This window comes from Macaca nemestrina, chromosome 17 (genome assembly GCF_043159975.1).
Source record: "Macaca nemestrina isolate mMacNem1 chromosome 17, mMacNem.hap1, whole genome shotgun sequence".
Classification (NCBI taxonomy): Eukaryota; Metazoa; Chordata; class Mammalia; order Primates; family Cercopithecidae; genus Macaca; species Macaca nemestrina.
The window spans coordinates 18278823-18296305 of NC_092141.1; the positions used below are offsets into that span (position 1 = coordinate 18278823).

Genomic DNA, 17483 nt, shown 5'->3' on the forward strand with positions numbered 1-17483 from the left:
TCCTTTTGTATGGTTCTGCCTCACTCCTCCAGTACACTAGCACAAAACTCTGACCCTAACCTGAGGCTGGAATCAGCTTCCATTATTTCAGACATCCTCCGCATAGACAACCTCTGGCAGTTTGAGAACTTGAGGAAGCTGCAGCTGGACAATAACATCATTGAGAAGATCGAGGGCCTGGAGAACCTCACACACCTGGTCTGGCTGGGTAAGGCCCTTTCCTGTGTGTGTCCACCCTAATCAAAGGTGACACCCTGCCAAGGTTATTGCCTTCCCAGGAGACAATAATTGTATGTGACACTCAGCTGCTGGGCCATCATTAGCCAGGGTACGGCAGAAGCTCTGCCTGTTGGGAGCAAGAAAGCTGCTATTTTTTAAAAGCCTAGGGCTTGTGCTGGGCAAAACACAGCAAAGATGTGCTCAGACACAGGACCACAGAATATTCTGCTCTTACCTGCCCAAACTTTCAGTCTGGATGGGGCACAAAGGGGCAGCTATGGACTCCTATTTAATCTAGACTCAGGCTGACAGATAACCATCGACAGGTAATCATTGGCTGGTGGGACCCAGATCAAACCAGGAATAATCGTCACAGAGGCTAGTGTGTTTCAAGCACTTAACTACATGCTAAGTGGGGCCTGTATGCTTTCCATATGAGTCTTTCAGTTCACACAGCATCTCCATCATAGAGATGAGCAAACTAAGGTCACTGCACCGCATCAGGCCCCACTGCCAAGGCCATGGAGGGTTTTGATGAGGTGTTCCTTCTGCTGGCCTCTTAGGAGCATCCTCACATCTGGTGAGGGCCAGCGGGCCCCTAGCAGGGAAAAGGTCATGGGCCTGAGAGCTCCTTATGCACTGTCTTGTTTAACCTCCATTTTAATACTAAGAGTTGGGCATCTGTTATAATCCCAACCTACAGAAGAGGAGCTGAGACTCAGAGAGCCCCAGGCACTTGCCCAAAGCTGCACGACCGAGAAGTATCAGAGCTGGGACTCACCCTGACGCCTGTCTGACCTCACAGCCCACATTCCCTCCATCCTATCAGGTGGTCTCCTGGTAATAAGGGCACCCTGGGGCATCATGAGCCTCCCAGTTTGCCAAACACTCCCAACCTCCTTTGTGCTAACAGTTGCAAGCCCACAGCAAACCCACAGGCAGGGTTATGCTGCCATTTCACACATGCAGCTACTGAGGCTCAGGGAGGCTGACCAGCTTGATGGAGCCACGTGCTATAGGTAGCAGAACCAAACCACAGCCAGGTCCTCTGACACCTGGGCCCAGGTCTCTTGTCCCAGGTTTCTCATTTCTCTGCACCCTAGCACCCATTAATGCTGATTCCTGAATGCCATGGTTTTAAGCAGGAGCTCCCTGGCCTGGCTGTCTCTCAGACATAAAGCAAGTGCCACTGAGCCCCATGACAGCCCCCTGTTTCTGTCTGCTTACCCAGAGAGAAACTTGAATACTGGTCTTCGTTCCCTCCCTAACAAAAGCTTATCTTCCTACTACTTGGCGCCCCTACACACACACTTCCTAGTCAGCTCATTCCCTCGACCCCTTGCAGTGGCCATCCATGCTTCCAAGGGTCACTGGACGGACAGCCAGTGCTCCCTGGGATGGGGGTGCTAGAGCAGTGACAGCAGGCTCTGGTAAGAGGTCATGCTGCCCCTCAGAGTATAGTCAGAAGCTGGTCTTTGTCCAGCCATGGCACTAGATGCCCAGGGACCCAACCACAGCTAGAAAAGCTGGGTCCCTGGGGTGCCGAGGATGGGGGTTAGGGAGGTGGCACTCCCATGGTTCAGCACGACCTCTCACACTGACGTGCACGGGGCTGAGGATGTGCTGGAGCTGGCTAGCACTGGGTGTACACAGCTCTTCTCAACTTTGCTTCCAGGGATGCCACGCTGGTAGCTTGAAATTGGCCACAGTGGGAGTATTTACACCACAGAAATGAGCAAGCACCTCAAATCAGGGGTTTTCCTCCGCCCGCATTGGTAAACACTTGCTAGCACACCACTAGCGGGGGGGCTAAGCCTCCCAAGAACAGAACCCGGTGGCGCGGTGGGGAAGGAAGCGTGCAGGCCTGTCATTTGTTAGACCCCCGTTCAAACCCCAGCTCAGCCAACACACTGACTCTGCACAAGATAGTCCACTCTGTGAACCTCAGTTTCTTTTTGTTTTTGAGACAGAGTCTCACTCTGTCGCCCAGGCTGGAGTGCAGTGGCACAATCTCGGCTCACTGCAGCCTCCGTCTCCCGGGTTCAAATGATTCACATGCTTCAGCCTCCCAAGGAGCTGGGATTACAGGTGTGTGCCACCATGCCTGGCTAATGTTTTGTATTTTTAGTAGAAACAGGGTTTTGTCATGTTGACCAGGCTGATCTCCAATTGCTGGCCTCAAGCAATCTACCTGCCTCCGCCTCCCAAAGTGCCAGGATTATAGTCGTGAGCCACCACATCTGACCTGAACCTCGATTCCTTTATGGGCTGTGCTACCTTGAGCATATTACCATAAGGCCCATTTGAATCTCCGTTTCCTCATCTATAAAATGGTATGGTATCTCTGCTATGAGGATTAAACAAGGTAATGCACTTAAAGGGCCTGGCATAGAGAAAGGACAGTTATCATTGGTCTCAATGTCAACAGGTGAGCATCGCCTCATATGCAGAGGAGGCTCAGTTAAGATGTGGTTAAACTCAACTCCCAAATCACTTTTTTTTTTTTTTTGACACAAAGTCTCACTTCGTCACCTAGGCTGGAGTACAGTGGCACAATCTTGGCTCACTCCACCTCCAAGGTTCAAGTGGTTCTCGTGCCTCAGCCTCCTGAGTAGCTGGGATTACAGGCATGTGCCACCATGCCCAGATAATTTTTGTATGTTTAGTAGAGACAGGGTTTCACCAGGTTGGTCAGGCTGGTCTTGAACTCCTGACCCCCCAAGTGATCCACCCACCTCAGCCTCCTAGAGTGCTAGGATTACAGGTGTGAGCCACCACACTCAGCCCCAAATCACCTTTTAAATGTGATCACTGTGGTTATCATGCTCATATTTCCAAGCCTAGGAAAAATGCTCATTTTTGGCTTCTAGGCCATTGGTGTTCCAGGACAAGATAACAGCCCTACCTGCCAACTAAGCCTGAAAACCTGTGGTGCGGAAAAAGTACTTTTAGGCCAGGCATGGTGGCTCACACCTATAATCCCCACCTATAATCCCCACTTTGGGAGGCCGAGGTGGGAGGATCACTTGAGCCCAGGAGTTTGAGACTAGCCTGGGCAATATGGTGAGAGCCTGTTTCTATAAGAAAAATTCTAAAAAATTAGCTGGATGTGGTGGCACGTGGTCCCATCTACTCAGGAGGCTGAAGCAGGAGGATCACTTGAACCCAGGAGGTCAAGGATGCAATGAACTGTGATTGCACCACTGCACTCCAGCCTGCACAACAGAGTGAAACCCTGTCTCGAAAAAAAAAAAAAAAAAAAGGTGGTACTTTTATTCCCAAAGATGTGGAATTAGTCTGAAGTCTCGGTTGGGGTTGAGGTTACAGTTGATGAGGGAGCCTGAGACAGCTGTGAGGGAGCTGGAAGAAACTGACCTACCACATGTCCAGGGAGAAGTCTTAGATGAACTCTGGCCCCACCGTGGTTAGCTGTGTGGCTTTGGGCAAATCACCGAGTCTCTCTGAGCTTCTGCTTCCCAAATGATCAAACAGGGAGACAAATTCCAAACTACCACTCAGGGCTGCTGTCAGAGGACATACACATGAGTGCTTGATAAACTCGTAAATGCAAAGCAGACAGGAGGTGGTCTTGCTAAAATGCCACAGTGTGAGGAAAGGGGACACTCCACCACTGTCTACCCGTGACCCCCAAGGGCACTGCTTCAGACCTGAAGGTTAGCATTTTCTTCCCGGAACTATGACAGAGCATAGACAACAGTACTTGCCCGCATGTCCCCAGCCAGGAGGATGATTGGCAGAACTGGAGAGGGCGGTGAACATTTAAGGCGGCAGGAAAGAATCCACACCCGCTTCTAAAAAAATTCACAAACTATTAGATAGTGAGTCAAATTCCGGCCCTGGCAGCTTGGTGCTGGCTCACAGGGCACTCAGTAGCCCTGATGATTTTATTTCAGGACAGCCCATCCCCTGACCCAGGCAGCAGACCCTCACAACCCTCTCTTCTTCCCAGATCTGTCCTTCAATAACATTGAGACCATTGAGGGGCTGGACACACTGGTGAACCTGGAGGACCTGAGCTTGTTCAACAACCGGATCTCTAAGATCGACTCCCTGGACGCCCTCGTCAAGCTGCAGGTGTTGTCGCTGGGCAACAACCAGATTGACAACATGATGAACGTGAGTGGCCGCCCAGCCCGCCCTCACGCACACCTGCAGGGCCTGGAGCGCCATGGGTTGAGTGGGAGTTTGTGGCGAGGGGAAGTACAGGCTGAGTGTTCCAGATCTTCTCATTTTTCTGGAAAAGCCAGGAATCCAGATTACTCCACGAGGGATTTGCTAATGTTTAAATACCACGCTTAACCCAACAAAATTCATCGGAGAGCACTAGTTTACAACCTCCACATTAGTGGCGGTTCTTTCCCTGAATCTTGCACTTATGTAACAAACATTTGCTGAGACAAGTACCTATTAATGTTGGGCATATGTCCTGTGCTCACTAGGAACAGAGACAGACAAGATGTGGTCCCTTTGGAGTGACCAGCACACACCCCCATAGTCAAGACACAAGGAGACAAGAAGCCGGTGACCCAAGGAACAATAAAATAAGGCCTGTGGATGGTAGGAGGGCACCCCGAGGCTTAGGGGTGTGCACAAGTGGCAGTGGACACAGCTGGGGGTGTGGTGGCAGCTTTAAGGGTCCTGTGCCAGAGGCGATACATCAGATGGCTCCTGGCTTTTGCTTCTGCAGCCCACCAACCCTGGGGGCTGTCCAGTAGCCTCTAAAGATTCCTTTTCTGCTTAGGTCAGTCAGGCGGCCTGGGTTCAGATCCCAGCTGCAGGTCATGGTGGCTTAGATGAGTGGCCCGGGAGGGTCAAGCACTGAGTTGTGACCGGCATATAAGTCTGTCCAGCTGTGCAGCAGGGCTGTCCAGCTGTCCAGCGGGGCCACATGCCGGAGGCACTGTAGTCTCGGAAGTTTGCCCTGCACACGACAGGAGCATCTAAACCCAACCAAGGGTCAAGCCTTCTATGCCTCCGTTTCCTCATCTGTCAGATGGAGACGATGGCCATGACCCCCCTGCCCAGGCCCTCGCAGGAATCAAGTGGGACCATGAATGTAACGCATTTGGTTCGGTGTCAGGCTGGAGTATGTTCCTAACAAATGGAGGACTGTCGTAGCTGAGGGCCTTCCTGTGAGTGTTGGGATGAGGGGAACTTGGTGCAGACTCACTGAGAGATGACTAGAAGTTGCCATCCAGCAGAAGGAAAAGGCTTCCCAGGAGGAGGGAATGGTGTGAGCAAAGGCCTGGAGGTACATTGGGAATGCCTGCCTGCACTCGCCGTTGAGGAGCACAGGGTCCCTGGACGAGGTCAAAGGTGTGTGGTGCAGGGTGGGGCTCAGGATGTGGCCGGGCCTCGCCACAGTCAGTCAGGATGGCCAGAGAAGCAGTGGGAGCTGAGGAGGCTTCTGTCTGAGATGTATTTGGGGCAGGTCTACATTTAGGAAGGAATCCACCCCCGTGAGGATGGGTTTGAGGGGGATCGTGAGAATGGTCACCCCAGGACAGTGCCACCAGAAAGGATACTGCACCTGCGGGTAAGGGAAGCTGGCCCCAAACTGGCGGGAAGCAGAGGTAAGGCAGGGCCTTGCATGCAGCTGGCCGGTTTGAGAGGTGGCTTCAGGAAGCTGGAGTAAGGAAGGCCGGGAAGAACCAACACACAGGTGTGTCACCGAGACTGCTGCCGCAGGTGATGAGGGAGGATCCCCCTGGGCCTCGGAAGTGTCCAGAATGCCTCCCAGAAGTGACCATCTAAGGACAGGAGCCTGAGGCATTGATCCCCCCACCAGCTGAGGGAGATCCCAGGGGGATTAGCTTCCTCGCCACCTGGCTTTTGGGCTGGGTGGGCTTCTTTGGCTTCAGAGACATCTGATGCAGAAAGTGAGTAATGAGATAGGACACTGCCAGCTACGGTCTCTCACGGCTACAGCTGAAGCCGGAGGTAAGCTGAGCCCCTGCAGCAAACAACAAGGGCATTTAGTGGCGTGATCATTGGCACTGCAAGGAAGGGGTGCTTATCAGCAGAGCTTCAAGGACGTGAGTTCCTTCTGCCTCTGGGCTCTGCCGTCCTCAGCATCTCCCCATAGCTTGATTCTCTTCTGGTCGCAGTCAAGGACACGGGCTTCCTTGTCTGCATCTAGCAGGATGGAGAGAGCAAGAACTCTCCTTCTCACAGTGGCCCTTCAGTCTGATCGAGCCACCTCAGGGTCTACACTGACCCTCAGCCTAACATCATGGCTGGGAGATGGCCAGGCTGGGCTTACGTGAACAGCCTGGGGTGGGAGCACCGAGCTGTCACTGGCAATTCCACCAGGTCAAGCCACAGAGGTGGTGCAGTCTCAGAAGTTTGCCCTGCATGCCAGACAGGCAGCATCCAAACCCAGCCAATACCCTTTGCAGGGCTCAAGTCCTGATTGTCCAGCCTGCCCTGCCCTGTAAGGGCAAGGAAGCCAAATGCTTGCCAGCAGGATGTCTGGATGAGGCATGGAGGGCACAGGCGAACTCGAGAGCTGAGATTTAGTCAGCCTGTGTTCAGATCTCAGCGCTGCCACCTACCAGCTGCCTGACCTTCGGCCAGTGACTTTGAGTTCTGGGTGCCCATTTACCCACCTGTAAAATGGGAATGATAGTAGTTCCTACTCCATAGGGTTGCTGTGAAGATGGATCCATTAGAGAACCTTTTGTGCTTGATACAGGGCCTGGCACGTAGTAAGTGCATGGAAAATGACAGTCAAGAACATTCAGATTAAGAGCTAACCCCAAGCAACTCCAAACCTTGCTGCTTGAAACTCTGAGATTGAGCAGATGTTCCTGTCTTGGTGGGTCCTGCACCCCAGGGCCCACATGTGAATGAATCTCCTCTCTGTTTGTTTTCCTCTGGACATTTGGAAAGTTTAATGGAGCTGAGGCCCTGTCCCTCTGAAGGGCCAGGCCTGGGCATGAGAGGGCATGGACAGTGTGAGGTAGACGTGCTTGTGCCCTGCCGGGACACCCCACTCTTGCCTTTCTCCCATCCTGCCCCGCAGGGACTGGGCAGGAGGAAATCCCATCACCCTTTCCCAGTGGGGTGCTGGGTGCCAGGTATTCCCTCTGGAATATGGGAGAAGCTGGTAAAGCCCATCCCCAGAGAGAAAGAGGATGGAAGACGACCCATGGGGACAAGCTGCTGGGGAATGCTGAGATGTCTGGGTCAGGTGCTCCCGAGGTCTGGCCGCATCCCAGGGACCCTGGAGTCCCTAGATGCTCTTCACCCAATCAGGCACTCGCCCTCTTGATGACCTGACCCAGAGAGTCCTGACGGATACTTCTCAGGTACTAGCTCCAAACCCCAAGCATTTTTGATTTTAGTCCTTATCTGCCCTGTTTATCTGGCATCTAATTATGTACTTTCTTGTCATTTATATATTTATTAGGCTTATGTTAATTTCTGCTCATTGCATTAAAAACAGATGTTTAAGCAGAATGCAGGGCACACAGAAAAGAGGCTCACTCACTCCTGGCCTCTGTCCTTCCCTTCCAGAGGCCCCAGCCGCTTCTAAGTTACATGTGTGTCTTTCCAAGAGTCTTGTGTTAAACATTGTGCATGATTGTCACATCTGTCCAGCTACCCTCCAAGCACCTGCCTTTGGTGTCTCCTTTCCTCCTGAGTCATCAGCTCGCCCTCTCCGCTGGCTCATTCCATCACTCAGGTGCAGCGTGATGTGGGTTCCTAGTTCCCTGTAGGCGGGTATCAAGGTTGTTTCCAATCTAGTGCCATTACACACAGTTTGTAGTGGACGTTCTTAAACAGGGGTCACTTTGTACCTGGATAAGCCATCTGCAAGATAAACTAGAGAGGAATTGCTAGGCCAAAGGGCATATGCATTTTAAATTTTGACAGATCTTGCCAAGTGGAAGTGGAACTATTTACAAAGCCACCAGCAATGATGAGGCAGCCTGTCGCCTCTCACCTTCTACAACACACTTTGTGGAATCTTGCTGGGAGATCTCTTAAAAATTAAATCAGGTCCTGTCTCCCTGTCTCCCCACCCATACACACTTAAAACTCCAATGGTGGCCAGGTGCAGTGGCTCACTCCTGTAATCCTTGCACTTTGGAGGCTGAGGCGGGCAGATTGCCTGAGCTCAGGAGTTCAACACCAGCCTGGGCAACACAGTGAAACCCTGTCTGTACTAAAATACAAAAAACTAGCCAGGCGTGGCGGTGTGCACCTATAGTCCTGGCTACTTGGGAGGCTGAGGCAGGAGAATTACTTGAACCCAGGAGGCAGAGGTTGCAGTGAGCTGAGATCACACCACTGCAACTGCACACCAGCTTGGGCGACAGAGTGAGACTCTGTCTCCAAAGAAAAAAAAGAAAACAAACAAACAAAAAATCCAATGGCTTCTACCATCCTTAGAACAAACTGAAGGCAGGGGCTCAGTGGCTCATGCCTGTAATCCCAACACCTTGGGAGGCCAAGGAGGGTGGATCACTTGAGGCCAGGAGTTCAAGAACAGCCCTGCCAACATGGCAAAGCATTGTCTCTAATAAAAATACAAAAACATTAGCCAGGTGTGATGGCATGCGCCTGTAATCTCAGCTACTCGGGAGGCTCAGGCAGGAGAATGACAGTGAACCTAGGAGGTGGAGCTTGCAGTGAGCCAAGTTGCGCCACTGCAACTCCTGCAGCCTAGGCAACAGAGCGAGACTCCGCTAAAAAAAAAAAAAAAAAAAAAAAAAAATCTAAACTCTTGACCTGCATGGTCTTGCATGAATCAGCCCCTGACCTTGTCACTACTCCCATCTTAGCTTCTTCCCAGCCTCCTCCCCACCATGCTGCAGCCACCCTGGCTTTTGCTCAGTGCCTGGTATGTGCCAAGTTCTTTGCTGCCTAGGGCCTTTGCCTGTGCTGTCTTGGCTTCCAGGAATGTGCTCTCCTCTGCCCTTCTGCGCTGGCTCCCTCAGGTCTCAGATTAAATGTCACCTTCCCAGAGAGACCTCTGAATCTCCTAACTGAAAGAGGCCTCCCTGTTATTTTCTCTCACGGTGCCATCTTGATGTTCCTTATAGCACTTAACCCAAACCATAATGATTTTATTTACTTTTTTAAACATTTGGCCGGGCCCAGTGGCTCACGCCTATAATCCCAGCACTTTGGGAGGCCAAGGCGGGCGAATCACTTGAGGTCAGGAGTTTGAGACCAGCCTGGCCAACATGGCGAAACCCTGTCTCTACTAAAATATAAAAATGAGCCGGGTGTGGTGGCGGGTGCCTGTAATCCCAGCTACTCCCGAGGCTGAGACAGGAGAATCGCTTGAACCTAGGAGGTGGAGGTTGCATTGAGCTGAGATCACACCACTGCACTTCAACCTGAGTGACAAGAGCAAAACTCCATCCAAAAAAAAAAAATTAAAAAGAAAACATTTTTCCCCCGTTCCTAAAATATAAGCTTTTGCCCTAAGAGCAGGGACCCCATGGGCCTTGTTCCCCACTGTATCTTCATAACCTACCTGGTGCTGGAGGCCTGCTAGGTGACTAATAGTGTTTGTTGAATAAATGACTGAAAGAAATTCACTCAGAAAAGCATGCTATTTTTTTTTTTCTATCTTTTGCATAGTACAGTGTCTAGATGCTATCCAGTGAGGGTTTTTTTTTGTTTTTTTTTTTGAGATGGAGTCTCGCCCGTCACCCAGGCTGTAGTACAGTGGTGCAATCTTGGCTCTGTGCAACCTCTGCCTTCCAGGTTCAAGCGATTCTCCTGTCTCAGCCTTCCAAGTAGCTGGGACTATATAGGTGCCCACCACAACGCCTGGCTAATTTTTTTTTGTATTTTTAGTAGAGACGGGATTTCACCATGTTAGCCAGAATGGTCTCGATCTCCTGATCTCGTGATTCCCCCCGCCTCAGCCTCCCAAGTGCTGAGATTACGGGCGTGAGCCACCACACCCGGCCGAAATACTGCTTTTTTAAAACACTGTTTTGCCATTACTTTTAATGGCAAAAACCACAAGTACTTTTGCACCAACCTAATATTAACTACCTAGTTAACGTTTTCCCCGTTTTACTAAAAATAGAGTGTAGGGAGAATAAAGTTAGTGGAATGTTTCCCTGGCTGTTATCCAGGGAATTCAAGGTTAGCCATAAATTGGGTTCCATTTAATTTAAGATAGTTGTACCTTTCATGGGACTTGACAATCTAAAAAGGCATGCCTGGCCAGGTGCAGTGGCTCACGCCTGTAATCTCAGCACTTTGGGAGGCTGAGGTGGGAGGATTTATTGTGACCACGAGTTCAAGACCAGCCTGGTCAACATAGCAAGACCCCATCCCTACTTAAAAATAAAATAGGGCCGTGCATGATGGCTCATGCCTGTAATCCCAACCCTTTGGGAGGCCGAGGCGGGTGGGTCGCTTGAACCCAACAGTTTGAGACCAGCCTGAGCAACATGGCAAAATCCCATCTCTACTAAAAACACAAAAATTAGCCAGGCATGGTGGCACGTGCCTGTAATCCCAGCTACTAGGGAGGCTGAGGCACGAGAATCACTTGAACCTGGGAGGCAGAGGTTGCAGTGAGCCAAGATCACACCTCTGCACTCCAGCCTGGGTGACAGAGCAAGACTTCATCTCAAAAAATAAAATTAAATTAAATTTAAAAGATTTTTTTTTTTTTTTTTTTTTTTTTGAGACGGAGTGTCGCTCTGTCGCCCAGGCTGGAGTGCAGTGGCCGGATCTCAGCTCACTGCAAGCTCCGCCTCCCGGGTTTACGCCATCCTCCTGCCTCAGCCTCCCGAGTAGCTGGGACTACAGGCGCCCGCCACCTCGCCCGGCTAGTTTTTTGTATTTTTTTTAGTAGAGACGGGGTTTCACCATGTTAGCCAGGATGGTCTCGATCTCCTGACCTCGTGATCCACCCGTCTAGGCCTCCCAAAGTGCTGGGATTACAGGTTTGAGCCACCGCGCCCGGCCAAATTTAAAAGATTTTTAAAAAATAAAAGGGTGTGCCTATACTAGTAACAGCTACTAAAACTACCATTACTGAATAGGTGTCAGGCACTCTGCCAATGCTTTTCATAGTTTATTTCATTTGGTCCTTACAACACCTGTAACACACATGATATCCTTATACCCATTTTACAGATGTGGACATCGAAGCTCACAGATGTTGGGTAACTCGTTCAAGGTCTCACCACGTTGTTCCGCAGACTTGAACCACGGTCTGCTGGTTCTTTGGAAAGCCCATTTCTGACGGAAGGTCTCGGTACTGCTTCCCAGCCTGGAACACCCCCATACCTGCACACGGCCTGTCACACCACCCACTGCTGATGGTGCTGTGGCCAGGCTGACTCTGAAAGAGTACTGAGGAGGGAGGTGCAGCTGTGTTTTCAACTCTGTGGCTGCCAAGAAAATGGGCCTTTCTCGGCCGGGCGCGGTGGCTCAAGCCTGTAAGCCCAGCACTTTGGGAGGCCGAGGCGGGTGGATCATGAGGTCAGGAGATCGAGACCATCCTGGCTAACACAGTGAAACCCCATCTCTACTAAAAATCAAAAATATTAGCCGGGCGTGGTAGCGGGCGCCTGTAGTCCCAGCTACTCGGGAGACTGAGGCAGGTGAATGGCGTGAACCTGGGAAGTGGAGTTTGCAGTGAGCTGAGATCGCGCCACTGCATTCCAGCCTGGGCGACAGAGTGAGACTCCATCTAAAAAAAAAGAAAAGAAAAGAAAGAAAATGGGCTGTTCTCCCTTTTTCTCCCCAGATCGTCTACCTCCGGCGGTTCAAATGCCTGCGGACGCTCAGCCTCTCTGGGAACCCTATCTCTGAGGCAGAGGATTACAAGATGTTCATCTGTGCCTACCTTCCTGACCTCGTGTACCTGGACTTCCGGCGCATTGATGACCACACAGCAAGTGTCTCCCTCTCAGTCTCCCAGCCCTGTGAGACACAGTCCTCAAGCCCCCAGGTTTCTTGGAAAAGAGGCATTGAAGAGTAGCTTTCCCTGCCCACAACTGGGAGAGAAAGGGCAGCTCCCTCTTCCTAATCCCTTTACCTGCCTCTGTCAGAGGGATTCCAGCAGCACCCTTGTGGGTACTGTTTCTTGCATGTTCCCAGGGGCCAGGCCTCTTCCACACACTGTCCCAGGGCCACATCACAGCTGGCCTGCCCTGTCTGGTTTTCCAGATGAAGAAGCTGAGGAGGGCCGGGAGCAGTGGCGCATGCCTGTAATCCCAGCACTTTGGGAGGCTGAGGCGGGAGGATCGCTTGAGTCCAGAAGTTCAAGACCAGTCTGGGCAACATAGGGAGACCCCATCTCTACAGAAACTAGCAAAATTAGCCAGGTGTGGTGGTGCACACCTGTAATCCTGGCTACTCAGGAGGCTGAGGTAGAAGAATTGCTTGAGACCAGGAGTTTGAGGCTGCAGTGAACTGAGAAGATGCCATTGCACTCCAGCCTGGGCAACAGAATGAAAAAATTTAAAAATTAGAAAAGAAAAGAAGTTGAGGAGGCTGAAGGAGGGCAAGCAGTGAGCCAGGATCACTGGCTCAAGGCCAAGCCAGGATTCACCCCAAATTGGTGTCATCCCAGGAGCAGTATTAACAGCTGAGCTCCAGAGGGAACCAGGCCATCAGAGGCTCAGGCCTGCCTCTCAGGGGCGGAGTCAGGGCTGGAGGTAGAGACCTGAGTGTCATCTAAGGATTGCCAGTTGGCAGTACTTGAAGCCATGGTACAGGTGGGATCACCTGAGGCACATGGAGTGAGGTGAGAAGGGACAGGAACTGAGTTCTAGAGGTGCCAGCATTCCCCGCCAGGTGCAGGGGAATGAGCCAGTGCGGTGGAGAGAGCCAAGGGCCAGACCCTTGTGACCAGCCCTGTGGCCTCACTCTACCTCTGTCCTGTTGTCCTCCTTCCCCAAAAAAGGCCAGAAGGCCTGCTGAGGACTGTGGGGAGTGAGAGAGCAAGTCCTCTGTGGAGAACACCCAGTCTGGGGCGAGGGGAGCCCTCCATTGCTGTGGCTCCTGCCCTGGGGTTGGCCCCGGGAACCCCAGCCTGCCACGCTGCCTTCTGCTCCTCCTGGTCTTTCCCTGATTTCCCTGCACTCACAGAAACCTGGTGAGGGTCATCAGGAGATGGGCATTCTCATCCACGAGACCTCATGGCTTTCGCAGCCTTCACGCAGGCCCCTGTGCAACATCCCTGCCCACACGCAGGAGGCTGCAGTGTGGCAGAGGAGGCATGGCAGAGGCGGCGTGGCTCGGAGGAACCTCCTGTAATGATGCCACTCCCATTCCCTGGTCAGAAAGAGCTTGCAGAGGCTAAGCACCAGTACAGCATCGACGAGCTGAAGCACCGGGAGAACCTGATGCAGGTCCGGCTGCAGGACGAGCGGGCGCGGCAGGAGGAGCTGGAGAAGCACAAGGTACCGCTCTGGCGGGCTGCACGCCCTCGGCCCCGCTCAGAGATGCCCACAAGAGGGCACTGATCAAGTAAAACGGTCTGCAGGGATCCCCAGGCTCTGAAAACATAGAAATCATGCTCCCTCCACAGGGCCTGATGCCCTCTCCCCGCCTGGCTCGTCTGCTCCCTGCCCCAGGGCCAGCTTCGTCTCAGTCCTGACCCTACCCCTTATTGGCATTCCTACCTCCAGCTGCTGGAGAGAATATGCTAAAAACAGTCAGAGGCCCCCTCAGACCCTTAAGGCAGTTCCCCATGACATGCCAGAAACGGCTCAGGTCCCTTAGCCCAGCATGGCCCTGAATTCATGACTAGACCCTGTTGGCCTCTCTCCCACTGGTCCCCACCCCTCCTTGCAACCAGACTGAGCCATGTGTAACATTCTGGAAACAGCCTGCAGTTTTACGCCTCTGCACCTCTGCACATGCCATTCTCTTTGCCTGGAACATGCCCCCTCCTGACCTGCCTTCCTCATGGGCCTGTGAGACGATGCAGGAGCCCCTGACAGGAGCCGTCCTACCTAGGTGTGTTTCTGCCTGCAGACTGCGTTTGTGGAACACCTGAACGGCTCCTTCCTGTTTGACAGCATGTATGCTGAGGACTCAGAGGGCAACAAACTGTCCTACCTGCCTGGTGTCAGTGAGCTCCTTGAGGCATATCCTTCCGAGTTCATGGCTGTCTCACAGCCTGTGCCACCAGCCTGCCTTGGCAAGACTCCTTCCACTCTAGGCCTCAGTTTCTCCATCTCTCTTGTAAGACCCTGGGAGGCAAAATCTCCACTTGAGAGTAATGTACCCAAGAGGCAGTTCAGAGCCAGGTCAGCTGAGCTGCATGGGGGAGATGCTGTCTGGATTTCAGGGACATGTGGAGTATCTGGTCCACATGGCATGGGCTGGCCGTGTTTGGCAAGCCAGGTTTTCAGCGGTGGAGAAGTGGATTGAAATGTGTTCTCATTAGCCGTACTTGCTTGTCCCTGTTGTGCACTTGGATCTGGTATTTATTGTTTTCTCAACCACCCCACTAGGCAGGTACCATCATTAACCCCATTTTATAGTTGGGGGAAATATAGCTTGACTGTCCAGGGTCACCCCATTAGAGGCCAGCTTTTGAAGCTTTGTCTGTGGGGCCCGAGAAGCTGATTCTTTCCCCAGTTGCCTGGAGCCCAGAGGATGTGGTTGGTACCTGTCATTAGGGCCATGGCCATGACCACCGACCAATGGGCTTAAATTGTGAGCTGAGGGACTCAGGACAGAATCAAGGAGCTCCTGGATCTGAGAGCTCTGAGCTAAGGCATCCAGTCACAGATGAGCCTATGGAGCCACCTTCACTGGATAGAGAGAAATTCACTCAAAAACCTGACCTTCTGGGCCTATGAGGTGGCTCATGCCTATAATCCCAGCACTTCGGGAGGCCAAGGCAGGAGGATTGTTTGAGGCCAGGAATTTGAGACCAGTCTAGGCAACGTAGTGAGACCCTATCTTGTATTAGTCTGTTTTCACATTCCTGATAAAGACATACTTGAGACTGGGCAATTTACAAAAGAAAGAGGTTTTGGGTTTTGTTTTGTTTTATTTTGTTTTTTTGAGACAGCGTTTCGCCCTTGTTGCCCAGGCTGGAGTGCAATTGTGCAATCTTGACTTACTGCAACCTCTACCTCCTGGGTTCAAGTGGTTTTCCTGCCTCAACCTCCCAAGTAGTTGGGATTACAGGCATGTGCCACCACACCCGGTTAATTTTTTTTTTTGTATTTAGTAGAGACTGGGTTTCACTATGTTGGTCAGGCTGGTCTCCAACTCCTGACCTCAGGTGATCCACCTGCCTTAGCCTCCCAAAGTGTTGGGATTACAGGCAAGAGCCACCATGCCCAGCCAGAAAGAGGTTTAATTGGATAGACAGCTCCACATGGCTGGCGAGGCCTCACAATCATGGCAGAAGGCAAGGAGGAGCAAGTCACATCTTATGTGAGTGGTGGGCAAAGAAAGAGCCCGTGCAGGGAAACTCCCATTTTTAAAACCATCAGATCTCGTGAGACTCATTCACTATCACGAGAACAGCACAGGAAAGACCCACCCCCATAATTCAGTTACCTCCCACCGGGTTCCTCCCAGAACACATGGGAATTGTGAGAGCTGCAGTTCAAGATGAGTTCAGTTGGGGACACAGCCAAACCATATCACCATCTCTCAAAAACAACCAAACACACCTGACATTCTGGAAAGAATGAGGGCAGGGTGGTGAGGAACAGGGAACAGCAGAGCTCCTGGGCTGGGTTGTTTCTGCCAGCTGGTGACCCAGGTTTGCCTTAGCTGTAGCCCCGTGTAGCCATGTGACTTCGGCAAGGCATTTCATCTCTCTGGGCATCAGTTTCCATCCCACAGGATCACCAAGGTCCCTTTACCTTCCTGACTCCAAGGACTCCATGTGGCAGGCTCTTTTGCACCCTCAGCTGCAGATGAGGAAACTGAGGCCCAGAGAGGTGAAGTGACTTGCCAGGATGGGTCCTGGAAGCAGTGGCAGAGCCAGGACTTGAACATCCCCAGTACAACTGCAGCAGCTGAGCACCAAGACAGGCCCTCAGTAAGGGTGCCCTTCCAGATAGCACACAAGAGACAGAAATGCACACTGCCTGCTTCCCCAGCTGAGACCAGCTCACAGACCGCCAGGTTCCCTAGGCCTCTCTTCTGGGACCTCTCTGAGCATGTCTGCCTTCTGCTCTATAGATTCCCCAATGGTCCCTGCCTCCTTCCTTCACACAGGCCCCATTCCTGAATCCCTCAGGCTGAGGGTGGGGACGCACCAAACACACATTGTACCCACATCTCAGTCCTGGCTCTCTGGGCCTTTGATTTCTTCATCCACCAAATGAACCACATGAGACCAGGAGTTTGAGTCCCACACACTGTTGAGCGCACAGTGCCAGGGTTACCAACACCTTTGCCATGCCCTCCGCAGCCTGCTCCTGAAACAGCTGTGGACTTCCTTAACGGCCACTCACCTACAAGGACAAGTTTGTCATCATCTGCGTGAACATTTTTGAGTATGGCCTGAAACAGCAGGAGAAGCGGAAAATAGAGCTTGACACCTTCAGTGAATGTGTCCACGAGGCTATCCAGGAAAACCAGGAGCAGGGCAAACGCAAGATTGCCCAGTTCGAGGAGAAGCACTTGTCGGTAGGCCCCGAGCCTCCTGAGGCCCTCCCTGCCTCCTGCTGGAGGCCCTCCCTGCTCTTGCCACCCCCACTGTAGAGGGGCTGCAACTCCTGTACCCTCTGATGACCCCTGAGGCCAATGGTTATTGTCCCCATTTGCCAGAGATCACACAGCTAATCAGTGGCAGAGCCAAGGCCTGCCTTACCCCAGCCCCACCAACTACAGCTCCCCACCACTTGATGTGTGGCCTGTGGATCTTTGTCACACAAAGCGCCCTTGGGATTCAAGGTCAGCTCCATCCCCGAACTTATCATCATCGTTACTATTAATAACAGTATTAGTATTACCATTACTATTTTGACAGTAATGATTACCGTCCTTTTGTTCATTCATTCATTCATTTAATAGACGTTTTCTGAGCTCTACTCTCTGCCTGCTCCTAGGAAGCTAGAGCCACACTGGACATGGTTCCTGCTCTTGTGGGGCTCAGACCCAGGCCCAGGCCCCAGCCCTGACCTGAGCAAGCAGAGGAATCAGTGCCATCCTGGAGGGAAGCCTGGGGAGCCTTCGGGGTGCCCTAGGGGCACCTTATCTCAGGCGGGGGAGTTTAGGGAAGGCTGAGGCTCACAGAAGAAAGAAAAGTTGATGGAGAGGAAGGGTGTTCC

The 17483-nt window shown here is 52.1% G+C and overlaps 1 protein-coding gene across 11 annotated transcripts in view; it reads left to right on the top strand.

Annotated features, from left to right (window-relative positions):
- LOC105491057 (dynein regulatory complex subunit 3) overlaps positions 1-17483 on the top strand; it is a 48146-nt gene that overhangs the window by 11694 nt on the left and 18969 nt on the right. For 6 of the 11 annotated variants that reach the window (XR_011615440.1, XM_071082436.1, XM_071082440.1 and 3 more), the window contains exons 4-9: positions 77-208; positions 4190-4356; positions 11975-12152; positions 13384-13634; positions 14194-14323; positions 16664-16839. Coding sequence is in view for 10 of the 11 variants with exons in the window: in XM_071082436.1 (XP_070938537.1) it covers positions 77-208; positions 4190-4356; positions 11975-12152; positions 13384-13634; positions 14194-14323; positions 16664-16839 (1034 nt within the window). In the remaining variant the exon portion in view is untranslated. Of the gene's footprint in view, positions 1-76; positions 209-4189; positions 4357-11974; positions 12179-13383; positions 13635-14193; positions 14324-16663; positions 16840-17483 lie in introns of all 11 variants that reach the window. The other 5 variants (XM_071082437.1, XM_071082434.1, XM_071082435.1 and 2 more) reach the window with 5 other exon arrangements.